The sequence below is a fragment of the Amphibalanus amphitrite genome, unplaced genomic scaffold (genome assembly GCF_019059575.1).
Source record: "Amphibalanus amphitrite isolate SeventyFive unplaced genomic scaffold, NRLGWU_Aamphi_draft 000818F_arrow, whole genome shotgun sequence".
In the NCBI taxonomy this organism is placed as follows: Eukaryota; Metazoa; Arthropoda; class Thecostraca; order Balanomorpha; family Balanidae; genus Amphibalanus; species Amphibalanus amphitrite.
The window spans coordinates 274,024-298,399 of NW_024882312.1; the positions used below are offsets into that span (position 1 = coordinate 274,024).

General features: G+C 54.2%; 1 protein-coding gene across 2 annotated transcripts in view; it reads left to right on the forward strand.

The window, feature by feature from the left end:
- LOC122366603 (membralin-like) overlaps positions 1-23,092 on the forward strand; it is a 52,306-nt gene extending 29,214 nt beyond the window's left edge. For both annotated transcript variants that reach the window (XM_043339034.1, XM_043339033.1), the window contains exons 11-14: positions 1,842-1,925; positions 10,239-10,371; positions 12,718-12,817; positions 20,919-23,092. In XM_043339034.1, coding sequence (XP_043194969.1) covers positions 1,842-1,925; positions 10,239-10,371; positions 12,718-12,817; positions 20,919-21,584 — 983 coding nt within the window. In that variant the 3' untranslated portion in view covers positions 21,585-23,092. The remainder of the gene's footprint in view (positions 1-1,841; positions 1,926-10,238; positions 10,372-12,717; positions 12,818-20,918) is intronic.
- Positions 23,093-24,376: the final 1,284 nt, after the last annotated feature.

A 24,376-nucleotide genomic window follows, 5' to 3' on the forward strand; every position in this document is an offset into this window, starting at 1 on the left:
TGACCTGAATAACCTTTTTGAAAAATTTCGAAAAGTTTCGAAAGAAATTTGGTCTAAAATACGAAATACAGAAAAACGCACAATTTAAGTTGCTCGAAAAGGACCCCTACCTGCCGCTTAACATAGTTGAAATTTTAACAGCTTCGGCACTGCATCTATCGCTACTACCGTTTTACTTAAAGGCTAAGCATATTTTTCATGAAAATATTATACATTGTTAACGTTACTGCCGATTGCGTAACCCATTGTCTCAGAATCCCGATGATGCCCACCTGGTCAAACCTCAACCGATATGCCAAATAGCTACTGATAATGGTGATGCGAATGCACCCGAGAAGACTTACCACGATCTACTTGAAGTGCATCGAACGTTCGACATGAGTAGCACCGATGAATTGGTCGTGGTCATAAACGTGCAGTGGGTTCATGGTATTTAGCAGGAAGCAATATTTACATGTTCGTAGTGTAACATAATGACCCTTTAGCTGGTGACCAAACTAGTTATTCTGATGAATATGTGCTTAAAATGTGCTTCATCAGTCACTTACTTAGTCGACAATAACACATGTCTACCTTGGTTGACCAAAAAACACCATTGAAGATTACTTAACACATGGACGTACTGTTAGGTGAGCCTATGCAAGTAGGCTTGATGTGGTAGGGTTACCGGCCAATTGATACAGCATGCAGCGATCGAGGAAAATCGTCATAAAATCAAAACCGCTTAACATTTTTCTGTTATTTCTTCGCATGAAGATGTGCAATGGAACAAGGAATCATGCAGACTATTCACTTAAATGTTTTGGGAAACCTTTTAGCTCGTTTGATTCATTACGGTGTGCTTCATTAGGTAGCGAGCCTGTCTCAAATAGCCCCACCGACTTTCAGTATGTCTGTTTTCACGCCACCAGGGCTATATACAAAAACTTTCTTTCAAAATTTTACTGTTGTTGTCTTTAGAATAGTCCTTGATGATCATTCTGCAAATTGGAAAGTTTAGGGTCACATCATATTATGACAGCCTTAGCATATAGTGATGCAATTTTATAACCTACCGAAATGAAGCATCCTACGAAAAAGGAAAAGATTGAATATAAAGGAAATGTAACTGTCTTTGCAAAAGCAATTTTTGCCAGAATGATCAAAATTTAATTTCCAATCACATGGCATTTAAAAAATTATCTCTAGCGTGACCGATTTTCTTCAATTTCTTCGTAACTAAAACTGTCTCAAATAGCCCCACCCTATGGGGCTATTTGAGACAGGCTTTAACTAAAAAAATATCCTTAATCATTTTTACTAGCTGAACCAAAATGCACCTATATGAAAGAGCTTACGGAGAACTACATTTTTGCAATTTACATGCTATAAGAAATATGAACCGTCTTAAAGGGAGAGGCCAAAAACTGTAAAAATCCGTTTCAAATAGCCCCACTTTACGGTATTTAACATAAATGCATCCTACGACAGCACAATACCACACTTACACGTCGTTTCTGTCGCCGAGCTGCTGTTTTTCAGTTCGGGCTGGCGATGAGAAGACGACTCGCACCGATTGTCCTCGCGATGATTTTGTTTCCTGTGCCTATAATACATATCCGAAGTGATTTTATGCCTTTTTCACTCTTTTTAATGTTTCGAGCACATGGATTCGCACATGAAATATTTTACTGACCCAGATGCTCTGTGCCGGTGCGTGACCGATGTGCACTGGCCAACATGTACTGACACGCTATCCTGTCCCCGGGTTCGTACGTTCTACAGAGTGCCCGATACCGTGTATTCTGATTGCTTATAACTGAGTACTAACTTGATGAACCTCCCCCCTTTGTTCGTTCCAGTGGACCTGCTGCAGATGTTGGAGGCCAACACGATCGCCCACTTCCCGGCGGCCCCGCTGCTGACCGTTATTCTGGCGCTGGTTGGTGAGTATCTACCACTAATTCATACACACTGCAGGCTGGGGTCGGTACTGTTTGCTGTATGGTGTACAAACTACACAGTCAGTGCTGACCGTTATTCTGGCGCTGGTTGGTGAGTATCTACCACTAATTCATACACACTGCAGGCTGGGGTCGGTACTGTTTGCTGTATGGTGTACAAACTACACAGTCAGTGCTGACCGTTATTCTGGCGCTGGTCGGTGAGTATCAACCACTTGCTCATACACACGGCAGACGGGGAAGGACAGCCCTATATGACGTCCGCTACACGGGCTATGTGGATGACAGTGTGGGTCGGGATTTTCCCCGCCCTGTACACACTGCAAAGTCTACTGACCGGGTCATCCCCAGGCCATGCAGTGTAGATTCACGTGTGTACTACAGGTACTGGGCTGGTCTTGCCATCTATTCAACCACCAAGCCAACTACCTACCGATTTCGCGGGATGCGCTTTAGTGCGCTAGCGGCTAGTGTACACAGTCACGCTCGTTCAATATGACGATCATCAACGCCGTCCAACTAAAAAACTACGCCCACTTAGGGAATAGGCGGCTGTCATCTATGACCCAGCCGGCTGTTTGAATGCATAGTTAATATTCTCGCGATTGACCATTCAAACTGTTCACCTCAGTCGTCTCGGTTGGTCACACGGCCGGCGCTGTTGGTGTTTGTCTCCGGTCGCCGCCCGGCCCGTGTCAGCTCGGTAATCGATCAGGCTCGCGCCGTGTTTGCTCGCGCCGATCGGGCGGCCGGCGCCCGCTGAAGATTGTGCCCGAGTTACGAGGTTTGCCCTGTCGCCGGTGCTGTCATGGGTGTTAGTGAGCGGCCATCTGTTGCGTTAGTGGGGTGGGATGGTCGGCCCCGCGGCAGGGATGGGGATATGGAGGGGCTGGGGATATCCGGGCACCGGGTGTGCTGATGCCAATGCAACACCCATGCGACTTGCTTTGCAACAGTCAACGGGAAAATAATGAGTAATTGATCAGTGAACACACTTTTTATCAGTTTGGCTCGGTCCAGAGACAAGCTTTTGTTATTGTTTATGAGTGCTTTTGAGCAGAACTTTGTCGTTTATAGTGATTTGGCCAATCTGACTATCGTCATTCTGGTCGGCCACGCCCTCTAAGGACCATGTCTGGAACGCAGCGCACGCCCCGTCCTGCACGCTTCTTGTCTTTCTGAGACCGGCGGTAGGCTGCAGCGTTTTCCCCGACTGTTCCTGCTGCTGGTCACTCGGAGAGCTGGCAGCTAGGGCACAGTCTCCGTCCACTGTCCCATTGCTGGCCGTTCCGATGACCGGTCTGCTGGTGAGTCGCAGTCCCCTTACCCGCCTGTTGCTCGCCGCTCCGCCGTCTCTCCGCCGTGCTCGCGCCGTTCGGGTCGCACCGATGGCCGTCTGACTATTTAACACGGCCAGCCGATGGCGGGCGGGACGGCTCGTTTTACTGATTCAGTCTCGGTGGCAGTGCCGACGGCCGGCAGTGCTGCCTGCGCTCGTTTCGGGCCGATAATGGCTAAAAGGCGGCCGCCGACCGGCGACTACGTTAATAGGTAATGAGTGGACGCTGCTCTCGCCGGGCGTGCCAGACCTCCCGTGACGTTCTGGGGATAGGACTGCGGCGGGCTAATGGTGGTACTGGTGCTGGATAGTGCCGGGGCATGGTGGCACTGGCGGTGGGGTACATTCTGGTACTGGTACTGCAGACTGCAGACCGCAGTGTGGCCGACATACTGGGGAAGTGGCTCTGAGCATTCCCATGGTGGCACACAATGTTTCTTATATTTATACGCCAAAACATCCTGGTGCTAAAGGACCTGCGAGGATTGTACTGGTATTGCCCGCTGTTCTGGCTGCAACTCGGACAGAATGTGAGCGGTGCTGTTTTCAGTGGCCACGAAGCTGAAGACCGCGTGATTCCTTGACAGGCTCACAGGCTGGGGATCAGCCGGTTCCGTGAAACTACAGCTGTGACTTGGTCATTTCGGGTATGAAGGACCATGAAGGACTGCACCACAACCGCGTCCGTTAGGACCCGAGCCATACCGTGACACTGCCGAGGGGACCATCACATCCGCCGCTTCCCGGGAAGTCCGAGCCTGCGCACCGCAGTTGGTCAATGGTCAGGTCACGTTGCAGAACGAGTGCTCCTTCCCCGGGGCTGCTGCTCTTGGAACCGCCCAGTCCTGGGGCTTTTCTGCAGATTGAGGATTTTTCTACTTTGCTGGTGTCCAAGTTCGGCGTGGGAATCACCGTGTTTGAAAGATAAGCTCATTTTGATAGTTCTATTGCTGTTTTAGCCTACTGATTACTTATTCTCGATAAAGCCAGACCGCAAAGAGAGCTACTTTTGTCGAATAATACTAATGATATGCAAATGTAAACATAGCGTTTCCTCTCTTCCTGGCCCAGAAGGCTTCTATCAAATGAGCCGTCGATTCTGGCCGTGTAATGGATGCGTTCTCTAAGTTCGTTGTTGACGCAATTCTTCAGATTTAGTGAGCTACCTTAGGTGCCACCATCCTTTAGGCTAGTTAGTGGCTGCTAGGTGATCTAAAATCTATTTGCGGAATATTTCCGTTGAAAAGTGGAAATATCCTTGTAATTTCCATCCATCACCTAGCTACAATAATGACGTATAAAAATACTTACAGTGTTTCGAATGGTGGTGGTGAGGTGTAGTATATCATATATAGAAGACGTTCGACGTAACTTACACGGGGAAGGGACATGATTTTTACCGTGCTAATAGTAATCAATATGCAGCTAATCGTTGCATCCAATGCAATAGGAGACCTTATTACGAATCACTGTGTAGAGGTCATTACATCACTATCGCACCAAGCTCAATCCCCCCCCCCCCATGCCCTTCGAGTATCCCGCCCCTTTTATTCCGGCATGGTGTCCCTCCAACATGCTCCGTCCAGTATCACATCCAGTGTTCCGCCCGTACATTCCATCCGCTGTCCCGCCCTGTTCCGCTCAGCTCCGTACCGCGGTTTTCAGCGACGCGCCGCTCCCTGGTCCGGCCCTGGCGCTCAGCCAGCAGTGACGCCGCGCCGGCCGCTGTCGGTCAGCCAATTCGATTAGGGGCTTATCTGGGCGTCCCAAACACGGCGTGTGGCCGCCGGCGCCGGCCCGCCGCCAGCCGTCCCGGGAGGAGGCGCCGCCCCCGCCCCTGCCGGCCACGTGACACCCCGGCCCGGCATGGATTAGAAATACTTCATCCATGGGCCCGGTGAACTCGGCCTGATGGCACGGGGTGAACTGGGTCTCATGCCACGCGGTGACCTCGGATTGGCGTTCGGTGAACTGAGTCTCATGTCAAGGGGTGACCTCGGATTGGCATTCGGTGAACTTGGTATGATGACACGGGGTGAACCGGGCCCAACGTCCGGTGAACTTGTCCTCATGGCACGGGGTGACCTCGGTCACCTTCCGGTGACCCCGGCCTATGCCCGGCCATAGAGATTGAACAGAGATCCCGTGATCCGATGATTCGGCTCATTGACGAGGTAGCGATCCATCATCCAATCCAGCTAGTTTTAGCGGTTGGGCTTCCAGTTCAGCTAGAAATGTGTCCATTCTTGCAACTGGGCCACCTGTTAGCGCATCATACGCGTTCGGTCAGCAATTGACTGATCGATTTCGTTATTCGGTATCCCCACGGCGCGCCAGTGTTTCCCCTTCTACCTCACCCAACACTCGGTAATGCTACTGACTCTCCGAAGGGTGAGACTCGGTCCGGCTATCTGCTGTCCGGATGGGAACTGTCGTTTGCTCGATAGATTTTTTTATGATTCACCTAAGATCTTGGAGTTATTGAGTTGCGAGAGCGAGTCGCCCTTTCTCTTTGATTGTCTCGTTGACGGAACATCATCTATGTTGAGTTGTCACGATCGGCTAACGTTTCCCCAGGCTAGTGCCCAAGTCTGATTCATATGTTTCCGACTATGCCTCTCGATGGGCAGCTGCACAGCTGTGAGTAACGTGTGCACGTCTGGCCTGCGATAGCGACACGGGGCGGGGCCGGTGCCGCGGAGCCGTGGCGCGGCAGGCGCCTTATCTGGACAGAGCTATCGATCCCCTACACCGTGGTCCGCGACCGCGTGCGTTTGTATGTGCGGGTGGTGTCCGCCGCGCGGGGGCTGCTCACCGAGCGGGATCAGATGTGACCTGTCCCCGCGGAGAGGTCTGCCCGTTCTGTAGGGATGGGGAATGATTTCTGTTAGAGGTGTCTGAGGCAGGGGAAGGGTAGATAGACACAGGTGACCTACCTGTCCAGTCCTCCGGTGCAGTGCGGAGTTCCAGAGCCCTGCGCCGTCTACCTCTCGTGTCGAGACAGATAGCGACCGGTGTCGGACGGCGCCCAGGCACCGGTGGCGTGTGAACACGCCGCTGGCTGCTCGCAGTCTGTCACCGCTGCCGGACGCCACAGTTTACCGGCCACTGCGCCGCTCGAAATGGCGAGGAAGTACCGAGGAAGTCGCGGTAATGGAAGCTGACCTAAGGAAGGCAGCCACTTCCACACCCTTGTTATATAATCCAAGGCTAGAGGAAACCAGGCCGAGCTGTCGCTATTCGTATTTTACGAGGGGTGAAAAGCCCGAATCTGCTTCATGCAAAATATTATGACTGCAGCTTATTTTACGCTTTTCACTTGTATTCGCGAATTTAGGCATTATTTTCTCGTTGACCCTAGTTGCGTCTTTTCAGTGCAGCGCCAGTCGTCCCTGTGGTGTTGAAACTAGAGTCCAGGACCAGTTTTACCCATGACAGCCGCCTCCAGCGGCGCCGGCCAAGTTCGGACGAATTGTCACCGCGTCCTCAGACCTGTCAACGATGACGTGACGGGTGTGACGGGTTGACAGATGACGGAGTGACGGCTGACACCCGAGCCAGCGCCGCCGGGCGCCGCTCGATCTGGACCGTTGGATGGGCTCTGTCCGATAGGGCGATGGGATCTGTTCAGGGGTTTCTCGATTGACGATGGATCCTTTGACTGTGTCTTTTCGATGGCTTGGGTCCTGCTAGGCGAGGCGGACGTCTTCTGTTTCTGTCCTGTGGCACTTGATGATCTCTTTTGAATGTGGTTGATGGTAGATCATCACGGCAGTGGACCATTCTCACCGACTACATAATATGTAAGCCTCTGATTTCTGAAGAAGGAATAACTTCGTGGGCGAGCGGCCGGCCGGGTGTGTCGAGTCAGTTCATCAATCCATCCTTCCAGCCGCCAGTTCGTCCACCTGAGGCAGCCCTCGAGGCGGCCGGCCGTCCGATACTACCGTTTGAAGACCGTTCCGCCGTCACTATCTCGCTCGTCACTGTCAGTCTGTGACCGCTCCGATGAGAGGATGGACCTGCCGGCAGCGACCAACTTCCAGCCGATGAATGATTCATATAATATGATTAAGTGCCGCGGCCGACATCAGATTGCTGGCATGTTCATCAACTTAAAATGTGACCTGACAGCGTCTTCTTCATGGCGGCTGCTCAGTTTGAAATTTGCCAAGTTGTACTGCGGACAACTTCAGAGGACTCGAGCAAGTTGGCCGCGGAAAAACAAGAGCTCAACATTTCGAACCCAGCTGCCCCAGTATATAGATTTTCTGCGACGCGTTATGTCAGTTTTTACCAGGAACGCCCATGTTTGTCGATTATAGAGGAGGAGTAGCTTCTATTGCTCCGAAGGCCACCCTACGATGCATTGCGTGTTCCATGATTTTTAACATAGTTTCCCCAGTAATGTTGTGCCACCGTTTTCGTTTGTTTGCTTTTGAGTTATAGCCAGAGGACGGCTCGAATACTTGCACAAACAGTTATTGAGTCATTGGGCTCGGGCAATAATGCTTGTTGGCTGGCGGCTTCATTAAAGTTCGCTGGGTACTGAACTCCGGTGGTTTACTGTTTAACCTTACACCTGGTGGTTGACTGTTCAGAGGAGTAAGCTTTGAAGTTTTTATTACAGATTTCTTGAATATTTTATTAAATCACTGGCTATTAAAAGAACATGCTTGGAAGATGCTCGATGTGAGCTCCTGGTTTTTCCGGTGGCGTTTGAACGTCCCGCTATTGAATGTCATTGTGCCGATGACTCCTTGGCGGCATCCATAGCGTTGTCATGTGAGCCGGTCGGGGTCAAAATGGCGTGAAAGTGTCCGGCTCGGCTCTGATCAGTTGAGCCCAGCTCACTGGTGTGTGAGAATCGACTCTCTGTTGGACCCGGGAAGATAGGATTGAATCGACACCGGCCGTCTGATGGAGCCAACGAGAGCGGACTCGTGAAACGAGTCCATTCTCTTTTTATCAGTCACTGCCACTAGCTGTCCCAGCCTTTCTGTCTGGCCACGGCCACGCTCCGAGTCGCTTGTTGGGGGGGGGGGGAGAGAATGCCCTGCTATGAGTGCTTGGTAAGGCGTGGCCTGCTCTACCATTAGTCGGCACTGCAGTATGGTTTTTCCCACATCATTTTAGTTTTCGTGTCGCTACTGGTTGATGATTTTTACCAAACATTTATTACGACTCCCCCTGAAATGCTCAACTGAGCAGCAGTGTCTCAAGTGCTGTGGTTACACCGCGATCAAAATAAGAAAATACTTCAAGCTCATCCAGGCAAGTGTACCCCGGCTTTTTTATGGGCTTACGTCAGTTGTAGGATCGAAGGCATTCACGATCCATGGAACAGTGCCCACTGGAAATCACCCTTGTGCAGAATATTCCAGTCCTCTACTTACAGAATATTCCAGGCTCAGTGTCGGCCGGCGGAAGCAGTGAATCATGCTCTAGTTAGGGGCGGCGTGTAACACCTCTTGCATGGGAACGGCGTATTTTACCTCGATATTATTCAGTAAACGCTGTATCGTAGCTCAAGATGCGGGCTATCAACTAGAGTACCTTGCATCGCACCCTAATACGGACTACCGGACCGTTGTATCGTGCCCCAGTGCGGAACTGGTCAGCAGCGTCTTCTACCCTCGTACGGGAACAGTGTACCATGTTCCAGTGCTGGACTCTGGAGTCTGGAGCGTTGTATCGTACCCCGGTACTGGAGCGGTATGCCAGTGCGGGACTCTCGGGCACACCCCGGTACTGGAGCGGTATTCCAGTGCGGGTCTCTCGGGCATACCCCGGTACTAGAGCGGTATGCCAGTGCGGGACTCTCGGGTACACCCCGATACTGGAGCGGTATGCCAGTGCGGGACTCTCGGGCACACCCCGGTACTGGAGCGGTATGCCAGTGCGGGACTCTCGGGCACACCCCGGTACTGGAGCGGTATGCCAGAGTGGCGCGGCCGTTTCGCGCAGTAAGCGGCTCACCGGCCGGTAAGAGGATTGGCGCACCGGCTCCCTGAGCAGCGACCAGTCCGTCGGAGCCGGCGGAGAGCCCCGCGCGCGGAAACGGATCGACCGCTCCTCCTCCCCCGCCGCCGGCCGAGTCCGACCCGCCCGGAGCCGAGCACGGTCCGTCCCAGGCCGAGCGCTCAGTCCGGACTGCCGGTACAAAGCACCGGGGCCGACCCACCGCCGACCGGCCGACCTGCCGAGCTGAGCGAGCTGAGCTGTCTGCTCACCGGCCCCCTTCACCGGCGGCCAGCATATTGAACGTAATATGTTTGAATTATCCGGCGGCGGAGGGCGGTGCTTCTTTCTGGGAACGGTGCGCCGGTGCGGCCGCCGGGAGGTGCCGGTCCGGGAACCGGGCCGGCCGACCGGCGCCACGCTCCAACCACGTGAGCCGCCCCGGCTGAACAGGTGTACCGCTCTCAAATGGATGCCTTCCCGTGACTCCGGCGGGGTAGCTCGTCAATAGGGAGGGGCTTAAGTGTATCATGGACTCCCAGAAGCTTAGCGCAGTGATATGTCAAAGCGTCAGCCGACACAAAGGGGCACCTTGTGAAGGAGATCATTTGTCTCGGAAGAATGGCGTGGTGTCTGAACTAGGGCTCCGATTTAGCACCTCAAAATGCTCAAGCCTGATTCCTTTTGTCGGAGTCTGACATGCCAAGCTTGGAAGTGTAAATTTGACGAGGCTATGTGTAAATGTGACTTCATGATAAGGTCAGCTTGTCGTCCTGTTCCACACAGGAATTCATGCTCCAGTGACGTATTAACCCCGGCCTATTTTCTCAATATTTCATGGTTACAGCCCTATCGAAATGAACACGTTTTTTTAGGTGCTTTATTTGGCTGTAATTCCAATCAATGTTAAACTGATGCTCGCATTTCCAGGCGTGCTTAGGCTATATCTTCGGTGGGTACTGTGAGCCGTTAATGATTTGCCCTATCCGTTTCAGGTATGGAGGCGGTGATGTCCGAGTTCTTCAACGACTCGACCACGGCGTTCTACGTCATCCTGATGGTGTGGCTGGTGGACCAGTACGACGCCGTGTGCTGCCACACTGCCATCAGCCGCAAACACTTCCTCAGGTGAGCCCGACACCCGTCCGTCAGCCGCAAACAGGTGAGCCTGTCACATTGCCATCAGCCGCAAACACTTCCTCAGGTGAGCTTCACACATGGCCATTAGCTGCAAACAGGTGAGTCTGTCATACAGGGCCATCAACCGCAAAGATTTCCTCAGGTAAGCCTGCCACTACTTACACCTGCGCCTAAGAAATGGTGCGTTCTCCACTGAGCTGCTGTACGAGTTTCAGGGAGGTTGTGGTCTCCACTGAGTTTCTGTATGGCTCTTGGGGAGGCGATGGTCTCCGGTAAGAACTGTGTGGGCCTCAGGTTGGTCTCCACTGAGAACTATGTATGTCGGTCTCAGCGGCGGGAGCCCGCGCTGAGCAGCCGCACGCCTCTCTGGGAGGCGGTGGTCTGGTCGTCGGCACGTGTGACCGCGGGGGACGAGGCGCGCCATTCCATTAGCCGGGCCGGGCCCGTCGGTCGTGCCCCGAACGCGCCGCAGAAGCAATCACAAGAATTCGAAGCCCGGGTATTTTGTCGCCGGTGTTAGTGGAATTGGTCGCGGCAGCTCTGGCGCGGCCGTGGCGCCGTGTGGTTTGGATCGTCCGATCGCCGGGGAGAGAGACCCGACCGTCGGTCCCATGTCAGGCTGACTGGGACGGTGGCAGTCTGTTGCCTCTGAGTTCGTCTTAGAAGTCTGTCTGTGCACGGCCCGTCCATTCCACCTGCAGCTAGCAGGCCCCGTAGTACGGGGCCTGCTAGCTGCAGGTGGAATGGACGGGCCGGCCCGTAGTCTGTCATATACACACAAACATTCGTAGATTACGAGTATGCGCAATGCACATCCAGACAACAACAAAATACTATCACATGCATAATGCATATGTGGTTGATGCTTTTTCGTGGTGTGTGCATTACGCAACGGTCGCAAGACACCATATATCACGCATAAGAGGAGAGTGACATTGCTTAGATGAATAGCAGTAAAATGTACAGAGGTAAACCGATTGAAGGTTATCTAACAGCAATTCTTCGTATTTTTGCTCCTTATAGTGCATAGTGCGAAGGGTGGTCTATCAAACCATCCTGCTTTATGACTATCAGTTGGATTTAACCATTCCTGTTTGTAGTTTTTGCTCGGATTGCGGAGTATAAAGCCAGCAGTGACTGTTCACTGGACCGCTGTAGGTGGTAGGAGCGGGCTCCTTTTTCGGTGGGAGGTTGATTCGCCGGCGGTGCGCGACTCCGCCCGTGCCAGGGAGAACGCCGGGTGGGCGCTGACAGCGACTCTGGCGGCTGCCACAAACGTCCGCCTCAAAAGAACGCCGACATTTACGACAAAAAAAAATGACTGGATTAAATCCACCCGCCGGAACCTGACATGGCATGTAGGTTGTTGAAATGTGTTCGCTGTTGGACCCCTGTGGTCTCTCTCTCTCTCTCTCTCTCTCTCTCTCTCTCTCTCTCTCTCTCTCTCTCTCTCTCTCTCTCTCTCTCTCTCTCTCTCTCTCTCTCTCTCTCTCTCGCCCTCGCCCTCGCCCTCGCCCTCGCCCTCGCCCTCGCCCTCGCCCTCGCCCTCGCCCTCGCCCTCGCCCTCGCCCTCGCCCTCGCCCTCGCCCTCGCCCTCGCCCTCGCTCTCCCTCTCTCTCTCTCTCTCTCTCTCTCTCTCTCTCTCTCTCTCTCTCTCTCTCTCTCTCTCTCTCTCTCTCTCTCTCTCTCTCTTTCTCTCTTATATGCGAGTACAGAAGTGGTGTTTCCAGGTGTGTGAAAGTGGAAATCCCTGGCTTCCTGGATCCCTGTCAGCGGACTGTGCGTGATTTCAAGCGCCGATGAGCGATTCACCTGTCTATCGGTCGCTGCCGTGCTGAGCCAGAACTCCCTGATCCCTCCCTCCCTCCCCTCCTTTCTCCCACCCACCGTGCCCGCTCCAGCAGCCCGCTCAGTACCGCTCCGTCTCGACGGGCGCGTATTCAGATGCGGCCGGTCGGGTCGGTAAGTATCGGCCGGCGCTCGACCTAACCGTCACCGCCGTCCCACGGGAAATCACCAGGCCTGGCGCTGCCTCGCTCTGACCCAGGTATCGGAGCACTGTGCCCGCCGCGTGTCCCGTGCCGTGCCAGCTCATGCGGTGAGACACCCGCCGTGAACGTGCGTGGATTATAAGTAATGGTCTGTCTTCTGCGCCGATCAACCGTATCGCCGCGGTTGGTGAGCCATATTTATCTCGGATGGTCTCGGAAGACTTGAGCTACGTTTTCATTACACAGGCAGACCACAGTGCCCACTCGCCGTTAGCGATGCTATGCGCGAAAGCTGCCTCCTCTGCCCCATCTCTGACGCGAATCTCCCGTTCTCTTTCAACAGGTTCTTCTTCCTGTACCACTACTGCTTCTACGCGTACCACTACCGCTTCAACGGCCAGTACAGCAGCCTGGCGCTCATCACCTCATGGCTATTCATCCAGGTGAGGACCGCGACCCCTCGACCTCCCCCTGGCACCGTCCGCCGGCTCCTCTGCCGCGGCCAGCCGGTCGGAACGCTCTCTAATGGAGCGGCACGCAATCGGCGATTCATTTGTGCTGCCGCCGTCGCGGCCACAGCGTATATTGGCCCCAGTCGGCCGGCGGCACACCGGTGGGGAGCGTACTCCCCGGGGACGGAGGGGAGGAGGGAGGCTTCCCGTGGGTGGCGGGGAGGCGGGCCGTGGCGGTTGTGCGATCAAGTCATGGAGATGGGTGGAAAAAGCCGAGACCGCAGGAACCCTGATGGATATCAGTGGTCAGGTCAGGTAGCTTTCAATGTACGTTTGTGTTCGACGAAATGAGAGTGAGTGAGTGCCAGACCGTAGAGCAGGGCCAAAAACGGGTTATTTTGCTCAAACACTGCATTGTTTGTTTGTTTTTTTGTTTTGTTTTTATTCACGACTTGGGATCTTGGTCGGCAAGCGGTCGTAGAGATCCAGCATCCCCTCAGTATCAACTTTGGCATATTAACGCTTGGTCAGTGAATTTTACCATAAACTAGCGCCGTAATAGCTGGTCGTAGCTTTGGTATACAAAAAGGCAATAGCCGGCGAGCGAACGATAAAACAAGCCTATGATCAATCATGGTTCCCGGCGGCGAAAAGGCTCGGGCACTCGATCAAGCCGCGCAGCACTTGTCGGTGAAATTTGTCGGAAAACGAGATGCTGCTGGTGAATTACGGAATTATTTGCAGCATAACAGTTGATTAGATTTCAGAGGGTGTTGTGTATGGGGGATTTTTGGGGCGAGGAGGCCGCATTGTTTGGATGTGGTCAGCAACTCCATGTGGGTTTGTGGATTTATTGGTTCGAGGTTGTTAGATGTGACCGCACAGTGCAGGGTACCCCTCCAGTGCCCAGTCTGCAGGCCGGTGAAGTTACCAGTCTGCACCGGGCGGGTCGGTGGGCGGGGGTAAACGGCGCCGTAGCGGCGCCGCGCCGCACCGTCAACTAAATAGACTCTGTCACTGCCAGCACCGCTCAATTTGTTATTTTAAACCGGGCGGCCGGCGCGCGGTGCCCGGTTGAACGGGCGCCGGCGGCGGTCGGCCGGCCGGACCGTCGGCCCCGCGCCGGTCGGTGATCGGTGGACCGTCGACGGCAGACGTCGCCCGTCGCCGGCGGACACAGTGCAGGCGGCCGCCTCGCGCCGATGGCCCGCCCCCGGTAATGAGTCGAGACAAACGACACGCTGCAGGCATTAGTCGCGGTGGCGACCAGAAGCCATTACCGACTCGGTGGCCGCCGCCGCCGGCGCCGGGAATTAATGCTCAGGTGGAGCTGAGGTCGGCAGACGGACGGTCCTGCGGTGTCGTCCCCTGTGGACGGCAGATGTCTGGGGGCGGACGGTGGTCTGGCGGAGGGGTGCTGATGAAGGTCCGGACAGTAACCGTCTGCTGACGGCCGACACTGCTCTGTGCAGTGGGGAAGGCCGGGCGGACGCTGAGCCGGGCCGCCGCCGGCTCGCGGCGCTCAATGACGGATAGCGAGGCTGTAGGCAGTGTCTGTGGCCGGCTGTGCACATTCATTTGGGCCCTGCATTCGACCACCTCCCGCCATATGAATTTCAACTCGCGTCCCTCCGATTCCCCCTTCCCACACTTCTCACACAACCCACTTCCACCGATGCCGGCACGTATCTCCGTCATGTCTCGGTGTGGTACAGAGAGCCCACTCTCCCCTGATGCCGCCATGTATCGCCGATCGCAGTGTTATGGTTGGCCAGTGACACAAACCGTGGGAGTCGCGTGCAGCTGACCGGTGTCGGGTCTCACCTCCCTCTCTCAGCCCGCAGCGCCGGCCGCGATGGTTGTGCGGCACACACCAGGGCGCTCCAACCATGGCATAAACTTTTATGCTTTCAATTACATGTAATGAAGACACGATTAAATGACAAGTTCAGTAATGAAAGAGTTCAAAAATACAGCTGCCTCGTGTCTTTTTGTCCATTGTAAAACATTCCTTTAAGTTCAGTTCCGCCCTCCCCGTCAGCCTGACTTCTGATGGCCCTGAGGTAAACCTGCGACGGCGATGATCCCCGATGTGACAACAAACCTGACACTTGCGCAACACGCAGTGTTGTCTCAGTGAGGTGGCACGCGACGAGGCATGTTACTTACGGATGTGGCCACGCTTGGGAAGACCTGACCGTCCTCGCCGCCAGATATTTATCCAGTACGATTTTCACGAGGCATTTCCACAACTAGCAGCAAGCGACGGCGGCTCCCGCGGTTGTGACTTACCCAAAGGCTTGACTAGCATCACCGCGACTTGCCGCCGCGATACCCGATGGCGGGGGTCCGCTCGTCCGGAAACCAGCGCCGACTGATGTCTGGTCACCGGGTCCAAATGTGGGCGGAACGCCATTGGACGGTCCATTAGCGGATCGCGATCGAGTGCTTTAGTCCATGAACGCCGTGCCATCAAATAATGTTCACTGAAGTCTGTAAGGGATTAAAGCTACCTTCGAAAGAGTTGTGTGCTGTGGCTTTACATTTTATTTGCTTTTCATTTAGATTGTCATGAAGTAAATGTAATAGTTGCGACTAAGCCCAGCTTTCCGACCATTTGCCCGCGGTTTAGCTGTGGACAGAATGTTAGAATTGACGGGATCTTGGTTTGGTTGAACTCAGACAACTCCTGCTTCCGACGGACTTCACATCTGTCAAATTTTTCAATCACAGATGCGCCTTTATGCTGAGTTCAATGCTCCATTCAGGCACCCTGCGGTAACTGACCACATAATATTTCTCTGACAGCCGATGTCTGAACTGAAGCATACTTCAATAGGGTTCAATAAACTATTGCAGGAGTTAACCCGCGCACCGACGGGGGTCTGCGCCAACTTCGCACCGACGGGGGGGGGGCGGATGACCGCCCCCCCCCCCCCCTGAGATCTCGAGAACGAAGCAAGATAGCGACAAGCGGTAAACGGCATCGGATACGCACGGTCAAGATCTACAATTTTTACTAAGGTCATTTTCAGGTCAGGTCAAAGATGACGTCACAGGGGTCGAAAAAGTCAAAATGGCGGCGCTAAATATGGAGAGAGTTTTTCTCGAATAACTTTCGAATTAGTCAAGATAGGAACAAACTAAGGGCATCATCGTGATCCTCTCGTCAATCCGCATCGAATGATATATATGTTGACCTCGAAAGGTCAAGGTCAAAGGTTGACCTCAGGTCACGTGACCTCGAGGTCATCATGTATATCATTCGATGCGTCTTGACGAGCTGAACACAATGAGACCATCCACGCGTCTGTATCTTGTTCCTGTACGGAGTTATTGGCCAAAAACCTTTGGTGACCTTTGATGACGTCACATGACCTCACAGCTGCCCAACAGCAAAACAGACCTCAAGGTAGTGAAGGTTGATCGTATATGAAGTCATGTATGGTATATGGGGCCATTCCGACCCGTTTTAGTGGTAAAAACAGGGAGTTGATTTTTCCCCCATTGACTTATAATGGGGAGGTCGCGAAATTGACCTGACCTTAGGTCACCGATATCAAAATTCCGAGATATACAAATTGTAGCTACTAATGACCTAATAACATCCTGCGACTTTCAAAGGCCTCCGACATCTACTGTAGCTCTGGCACGGTGACAAAGTTGCAAAAAAGTGACTTGAGGTTGGGTCATTCAAAGTGACCTGGTGACCTGACCTTGAAAGGTAGGAGGTTCAAACTTGCACACCATGTGTAAAATTGATAAGGGAATAGTCATACCAAATTTCGCGGCGCGTAGCGCCGCGGTTTTCCCGCTATTCGCGAAAAACCTCAGGGGGGGCGGATATCCGCCCCCCCCCCCCGTCGGTGCGCGGGTTAAACAAAATCAGCACCTCAATCAAGCTTCAATAGCATATGCATTATCACTTGAAGCATGCACAACACATTTCACAATGCACATCCTCTCGAGTGGCGAAATAAAAGTAGCAGATGAAAGGAAATTAAAGGAAGATAAGATCAAAAGCAGTGCCCCAAAGGGTTATTTGAACGTCCAGAGCATGTTGATATTTCAAACATGATCCGACCAACTGTTCCCCAAGTTGTAACCGGTGGGTCCGCCGAACCATACTTCTTTGCGGAGTCCGTGGGAACGCCGGTGACCTTCTCCCTGTGACCGAGTTCGGGCCAGTGCGTGGCTCGCTCTGTGACGTACATCTGTGCTCTGTGACGCAGATCGGTGCTCCCGTGTTCTGTGCTCATTGTTGTGCGGCATACATCGGTTTGGCACAATCTGAACGAGAGGGATCGTCGCACGACCAGCTACTCGAGTATCCGCCAGTTCCTGTGCACCGAAATCGAACCGCCACCGTCGCGGTATTTACAGGCACATTTATCTTACTGAAGATGGTGGATCGTCTTATGACCGGACGAAAGTCGTTGGACCGTCCGAGAGCCGCTGTGATCACTTGTTTGGAATGTAACTTTTTGCCATACTGGTTGCGTTTGATTGGATCTCCCTTACTGTCCGGCCTCGCTTACATACAGGCCAGGCATTTATAGTGTGTGGCCACTCTAACCTGACTGACGACTTTGGATCATACGGAGCCGCTCTGTCGAAATGCATACAGCGCCAGACTAGCCGGAAGCGGCGGGCGCGGCGCCTCTGTGCCACCCTCACCGGTGGGACAGCTCGAGCGGCGGCGTGTCGCCGGAACCGGGCCGGTTTTTTAGTCTGACGGGCGCAGGAGCCGGCGGCTGCGTTTGTCCGGGCTGAATACTGTCGCGGTTCGCTGCCGCCCGTCTGCGCGGCGCGCGGTGCAGCCACCGTCACCGTCGCCGTCGTCGTGGGGCTTCGTTTCTCGGCTGTTTTGCTTTCAGCGTCGACCGGCGGGGCGGTGGAGAGCGGCCTGCATACAGCGACCGGCCCCTCGGGGCGGCCGGGCTGCCGAAGTTAGCGGAGGCGCTGTGAGGGAAGGGGAGAGTTAGCGGGAGGGTTGGTGGGACGCTGTGGTGCCGCTCCAGTACCTCAGCCTACGACGGTTGGGGCCCTGTTGCAGCACAACTAAATCAGTCGTGCATGCTGTCTTCATTTCATGCGGGATGTGTTGAGAAGACTGCCTTTTGATCAGCGCTCTTATGGGGCTGTGAAGTGAGTCCCACTGACGCTGGGTGTTGTGCCGACTTATGCCGGTCGGCTCAGTTCCCGCGTTAGCCGCTGTCGTTCCGTTGTCTGCCGTCCCGTTTTCTGGTCTGCCCGATGCTCTGGTGCTGACCGATAAGAGACGACCACAGGAGACAGGTTTACTACCCCCGTTCTGCCGTCCTACCTGTGGCTAGTGACGCGAGATCGATACGTTCAGTCGGGGTTCCACCGGGTCTGTGAATCCCGTGTGAGCCCCTGGTCACATATTTCTAACGGGTAGAGACTTCTGGTGGATTGGGCGACAGACGAGAGTACTGAGGACGTCCTGACAATACGGAACACAGACATCTGACGATACGTGACGCTGACCACAGACGTCCGATGGGGCGGACTGCAGACGTTTCTTTTACTGCCGTCACCTGAAACACCACTGGCTGCTGCATGAATCATGATGTAATAGAGTTCAATGACTGGCAAATCTAGCCGGCTTAATCACGAACCGTTGCACCACTATCGTTAAAAACACATTGTTCTTCCGTCCTTTAATCAGTGCCACGGCAACACCGCTAGTCTTGTGCTCCAATGGAAAGAAGGAACAATTTGGTAATTGATAGTCCGCGGGCCAATCGTCTGAACTGAGAACCTTTTGAGCGTCTCGGTTCGGATGATTGACTGAATGATCGGTTCTGGCGATCATTTACCATCGTATACCCATCACACACGCTCGCGGAAACCGTGCACTGCCTCCACCGAATAACCAATGGGCCCTGTCAGCCATCAATGGCCATTTGTCCAGCGCGTGATAGCGGTTTGGCCACATACCGGAAGCATCGAGCCTCAGTAGTCATCATCATTACCGCTAATGAAGGGTGTCATTCAGTTTTTACTGGTTAAAGACCAGCACTGGCTCCTGTTCAATCATTTCTAACTTTTAGTCAATATTCAGCCAACGTCGCACTGCCGTGTCCCTTCCCCTGGACGTGCATGCTCCGACCCTCCCCTCCCTCAGCAACCCACTCGGCCGCTGTCCTGCCTCGTCCACGCGCCGGCCTCGTGGGCCGTGTGGCGGCGGCTCTCAGTCAACCCTTCCTCCGGTGCCGGCAGCCCTTTCATTTTCAATCTGGCCTCAAGACTCCGGTAACGAAGCCGGTCCGCGACCGGCTCCGCCGGGACGCGCGCTGAATAGCGGCCAAATGCAGCCGCCCCGCCTGCCGCCGGCCGGCGAAACAGGCAAATTGTCCGCCGCCGGCGCGCCGCCGACGCCCTCTTATTACAGTAACAAGAAGTGTTATTAGTTTTTTATTCAGCGGGGATAGCGAGCGGCAGTGAGCCGCTTCTCATCTTTGAGGAACGCCCCGAGGTATCGTGCGGCGCTCTGAGAGAGGTGCGGGGAAGGGCGGGGTAGATGGGGTGGGGTGGGTAAGATATATAAGAACGCGAGACGTGCTGGTGCTGGATAGATGAAAGACGACTTCGGCTGTAAGTCCGAGTCCTGACGGGCTCGGTGGTCATCTTTGATGGTCAGGTAGCTACAAACGCAAACTGGTAAGCGTTTATGGCGGCTTGTAACCTATGACCACCGGGGATCCACCCGGCGCACTCCTCTATACATAGTCACTAGTCACGCCACATCATGGCGCACCAATGACCTGCAATCCTGTGGAAAGTTACCCTAGCGGCAGCGGAAGCCTAACATCTGCCCTAGCTCGTCCTAACCTCCTCCACACACCCCTCCCTCCCCTCCCGCCCCCACCCCCACACACCGAGGCACCGACGGCGGCAGCCGCGGCGGCGGCACGGCCGACACAATAATACGCTGTTAATGAAAGAAGCTCTAGAATTTAATTTCCGTCGCTCTGTGGGCTTTGATCGGCGCGACCGGCCGAAAACAAGATGTATGGCCGGCCAGGCGGAGGGCGGGGCTGGGGAGCGACTAGTGAGCGAGGATGGAGGCGTTACGGGGAGAACGGTTCTTCTTTCGGAAATAGGTCCCATACGTACTGCACCCGTCAGGGTGGGATGAAGGAACACTAGCGATCAGGAATCGCTGGGAAAGGCGAGGGAAAAAGGACGTTTTACCAGGACGTAGGTTGGCAGGACCAGGACCAGGACGGAGATAGGTTACCAGGACGGATATATGAAAGACCGCAGTCATCGTCGCACTGCCTCTGAAAGTCGCAGCCGCAGAAAGGAGGTGTGTGAAAGACCACATTGAAAGCCTAGGAAGCCTGGACTGAGTGAGCGCAGGGAGAGGTCAGCGATCGCCGGCTGGGGTAGACGGGATTTCCGTGTTGTATGATTAGGATGAATGCAAGGTAGTTGACGCCTGAGCTTTGCGAGCTGCGTTGAAGGAGAGATGCAGCATGGATGAATTGTTAAAGGGATAATGGATGAGCTGTCAGATTTTATTCGGGTGTGGATGAGAGCGAGGACTCGACTGCCGGAGTATACCGACTGCTCGGTGCCCCAATATCAGCGGCGGCGGCGGAAGGCTGAAAGTTTCCGGCCGGGCCGGGCGGCAGACAGGTGCAGTTGAAATGGATATCAGGCCGCCGCTGAATATTTGATCGTGCCGGATGTGTGAACGGCAGCCGTGTAAAGTGAGTCAGATGGAGCGCGGCGCCGAGGGCTGCGGCACACGACCTCGGCGGCACTAGCTTCCGTCGGAGGGACTATCCCTGTATTGCCGCTGTACGCTTCTGGAGCGGTGGCGATCTTCCTTTCTTGGCTGCTGCATGAAGCGAAAGCACTTGAGCCGTCGACTCTGTAACCGATATAGCTGTTTTTATACGATTGGCACACTCACAGCTCATGCCGGTCCAAGTCAAACACTTAACAGCACCACATGCAGTCACTGGACGAGTGAGACGATGCGCACTCGCATTGCTCGCCTGCTCATCTCCTCATAATCTGACTCTCCCCTCTCCCTCCCCCTGTCTTGCTGCCGCAGCACGCCATGTTCTACTTCTTCCACCACTACGAGCTGCCGGTGATCCTGCGAAACGCCCAGATCCAGCGGCTGGTGACACACGCCATCCGGCGGGACAACCAGCGGCGGGCCGGCGGTCAACCGGCGGGTGGTGGAGGGGTACCTGAGGAGGTGCTGCTGGCGATGATGGACGCGCCCGACCCACCGGCCGGAGCGGCTGCGGCGGCACCCGCAGCCGCTGCTCCGGCGAGAGACACGCCTACGGCGGGGGCGGCGGGGACAGCTGCGGCAGCAGTTCCTCCGGCAGGTACAGCGGCGACTAGCTCGCCGGCAGCGGCACCAGTGATTAGCCCGTCGGCTGAAGCAGCAGCATCAGCGGCAGCAGATCCTCCGGCAGGGGCAGCAGCGACGACCCAGTCAGCTGGAGCAGCAGCAGCAGCATCCGCCGTTGCAGAACCTGTCGCTACCCCAGTAGCTGACCCCATGCCAGGAGTCGCGGCGGCAGCCTCACCTGCCGCCAGCACGGCGCCTGCCGCACCGGTAAGAGATTCAGCACCTCCACCAGCGGCTGCCCCCGCTGGGCCGGCGCCGGCGGAGACTGGCAGCTCTTCTACAGACAGGACCGCTGCGCCTTCTGCCGATGCGGCATCGTCAGCCACCGAGCCGGGACATACAGAGCCGGCGTGACGAGACGAGTGTATGACGGTGTGATCAGTTCCAGTGTTAGTGCGGAATGGACCGTCAATTGAGACCTGCCGTCGCCCTCAATACAGCTTTAGGCTGAGAGAACGGCCAGGGGATGAGGAACCGACCGATCACAGACAGCCCGACGGTGTATCTGACTCAGGTGTGAAACCGGGTCCACGTATGAAGTGAACCAGGAGCGAACCGGGTGTGAATCAGCAGCGAACCGGGCCTGAACCAGGTGCGATCCGGCGCCCGCTCCGCTCTCCCGATGTGCAATTGGAGCGCTCAGTCTATCCCCACAGACCGGTGCTGTGTACCGACGAACGGTAACTCACTCCGCGGGGCGTCAGCCGGTGCAATTGGAACGATAAGCGCCATGACTGAAGCTTTAGCCGGCCTCTATACGTGGAAGCCATTACTGAACATATGCCTGACTTGAGTGGCCCGCTGGCTATGTATATAATCGATATGCATCAACCATGATGATGAGCTGATTGAGCAACTCTCTCTCTCTCTCTCTCTCTCTCTCTCTCTCTCTCTCTCTCTCTCTCTCTCTCTCTCTCTCTCTCTCTCTCTCTCTCTCTCTCTCTCTCTCTCTCTCTCTCTCTCTCTCTCTCTCTCTCTCTCCTCCCGATTTTTCTCTTTGCATCATTTTTTCCTCTTTTGGGCAGTTTAAGTGTACCTAGTAAGTACCTACACCCAGATGTATTATTGTGCGTGTGTTCTGTGCATGTAGTTAATACAGATAAATACGTATATAGTACCGTCAGGATGCACTCTGATACATGTGCATATGTAATGTATGCGTGTGTCCGTATTTTAGTTGTGCTTTCATTGTTGGACAGGTCATTATGAACACACCACTAGACTAAGAGTGTCACACTGCACGTTGTCGAGCTGATTACGGACCAGAAAGCGGTTGCCGCTAAATTATTGTGGCGTATTAGTGTACTTCAACGGTGTACCAGTGTACATCTGTGGACCGTGGCGTACCAATGTACTCTGACCGTGTACCGGTACACTGTGGTGGTGTACTCGAACGTTGTACCAGTGCTCGCGGAGAAAAAGCGTTGCGTCGTGCAGTGCCTTCGGTTCCCGTCACTACCGTTACCCGTGGAAGACCAGGACAGGTACTGCAACCGAATCAGATATAGCAAACTCACTGGCGACCGTGTCAAGTAAGGCAGATGAGGCAGCATCTAAGCGCCACTGTTGTAATGATACACTCGAAGTGCTGCGTTTGGACCCGATCTGCGCTGAGTGGTGGTCGCTACTCGCTAGTCACGGTCTAGACGGTGTGGTTCGATCGACTTCGCGTGAGAAACGGTCCTGTCTGACGGACGGGAGGTCGCCCGAGAGGCCGGTTGGTACCGCGAACTGTCATGTCTGTGTGAATGCGGGGTCTGTGTGGACTGTGGAACGGGGTTTCGCCCGATACGAAGGCTGATCAGTGTGTAACTGATTGCGTTACCGGTGTACCTATGACAATACATGGGTGTGCCGGAAAGGTTGGTCTGTTGACCCGTATGTTAGGTAATCGGTGAAGAAAGAGAGAGAGGGAGAGAGAGAGAGAGAGAGAGAGAGAGAGAGAGAGAGAGAGCGCAACGACCACAGACGTACACATGCGTACCTGCGCATCGAATTCCTTCGGTATGGTTTTGAGCTGCATGTAACGAGATATGACGAAGACAGAGGGGTAAAGATGTTTTTGGTGAAGTGGGAAAGTGCTCTGGACCCCCTCACTTTTACAGCGAATAGTAGAAATGTGCCACGGCACAGGATCGTGGCATTCAAAAGGCCTCAATGTCAGGAATCCAAAAGGTAAAAATCCTATGAGTGGAGAAGGGAGATTCAAAGTGGCAAGGGCAGGGGCGCCGCCACGGATTTTTGACTGGGGGGGACGGACTGACCGACTGAAAACCCAAAAGTAGATATTCTTACCGTGGCTTTTTCGGTCGGATTGACACATGGCAAAGCCGCGTGTTCTATCACGGTATAATTGCTGATGTATGCCACTAATATGATCGATAATGCATATTGCATAGGCAATGCATATTGCATACCCGCGTGGGGGAGGGGGCGTTGTATAGTCACAAATCTCTCTTTTTGGGTTGTGCACGAATCGGCGCGAAAATTGGCAAAAAAAAAAACATTATGCAAAACTGCTCCAAAATACGAATTTTGCAGCCCGTGTAACAAGCTTGATACCAGAAAACTTTAGGTCAGGAAAACCAAGTCAAGTAGTCAAGTCGCCTCAAAGTTTTGTGGTCCTGTCAACCGTATAGATTATTTCTTAGAAGCTGGAAATTTAGTGTAGCGTGACTGCAGAAGTGTGGGGTCGGAGCCGGAATCAGTCGGAGTTGACTGTTTTGGCCAGTTTTCGCCAGAGTCGGAGTTGAAGTCTTCGAAAATGTTCGGATTTTGACTTCGAGGTCGGATTGGTGTAAAGTAGTGCTCTTGGCTGGTTAGACGAAATATATTTGGCCCGTGTTCGGCCAGTCGTGTTATACGACACACGTTGATCACGATATCAAAAATCGGCAGTTCCGCGATGACAGGTCGGATAAGAGCTGGAGATTTTGTTGGCCGAGGTGGCAGGTATCACACCAATGCATGTAGGCCCACACCCCATATACTGAGTAGGTATCTAAACCTCCTGGACCCTCTCAGATTCGGCACCGGCCGTTCCATCTCTTCCATCCTCAGGACAGTCAAATCCTTCTCCTCCACGCCGCAACCCCCTGCTCCGGGCTCAGGACGGGCAACTCTATCCCATGCGGGAATGGCTCCAC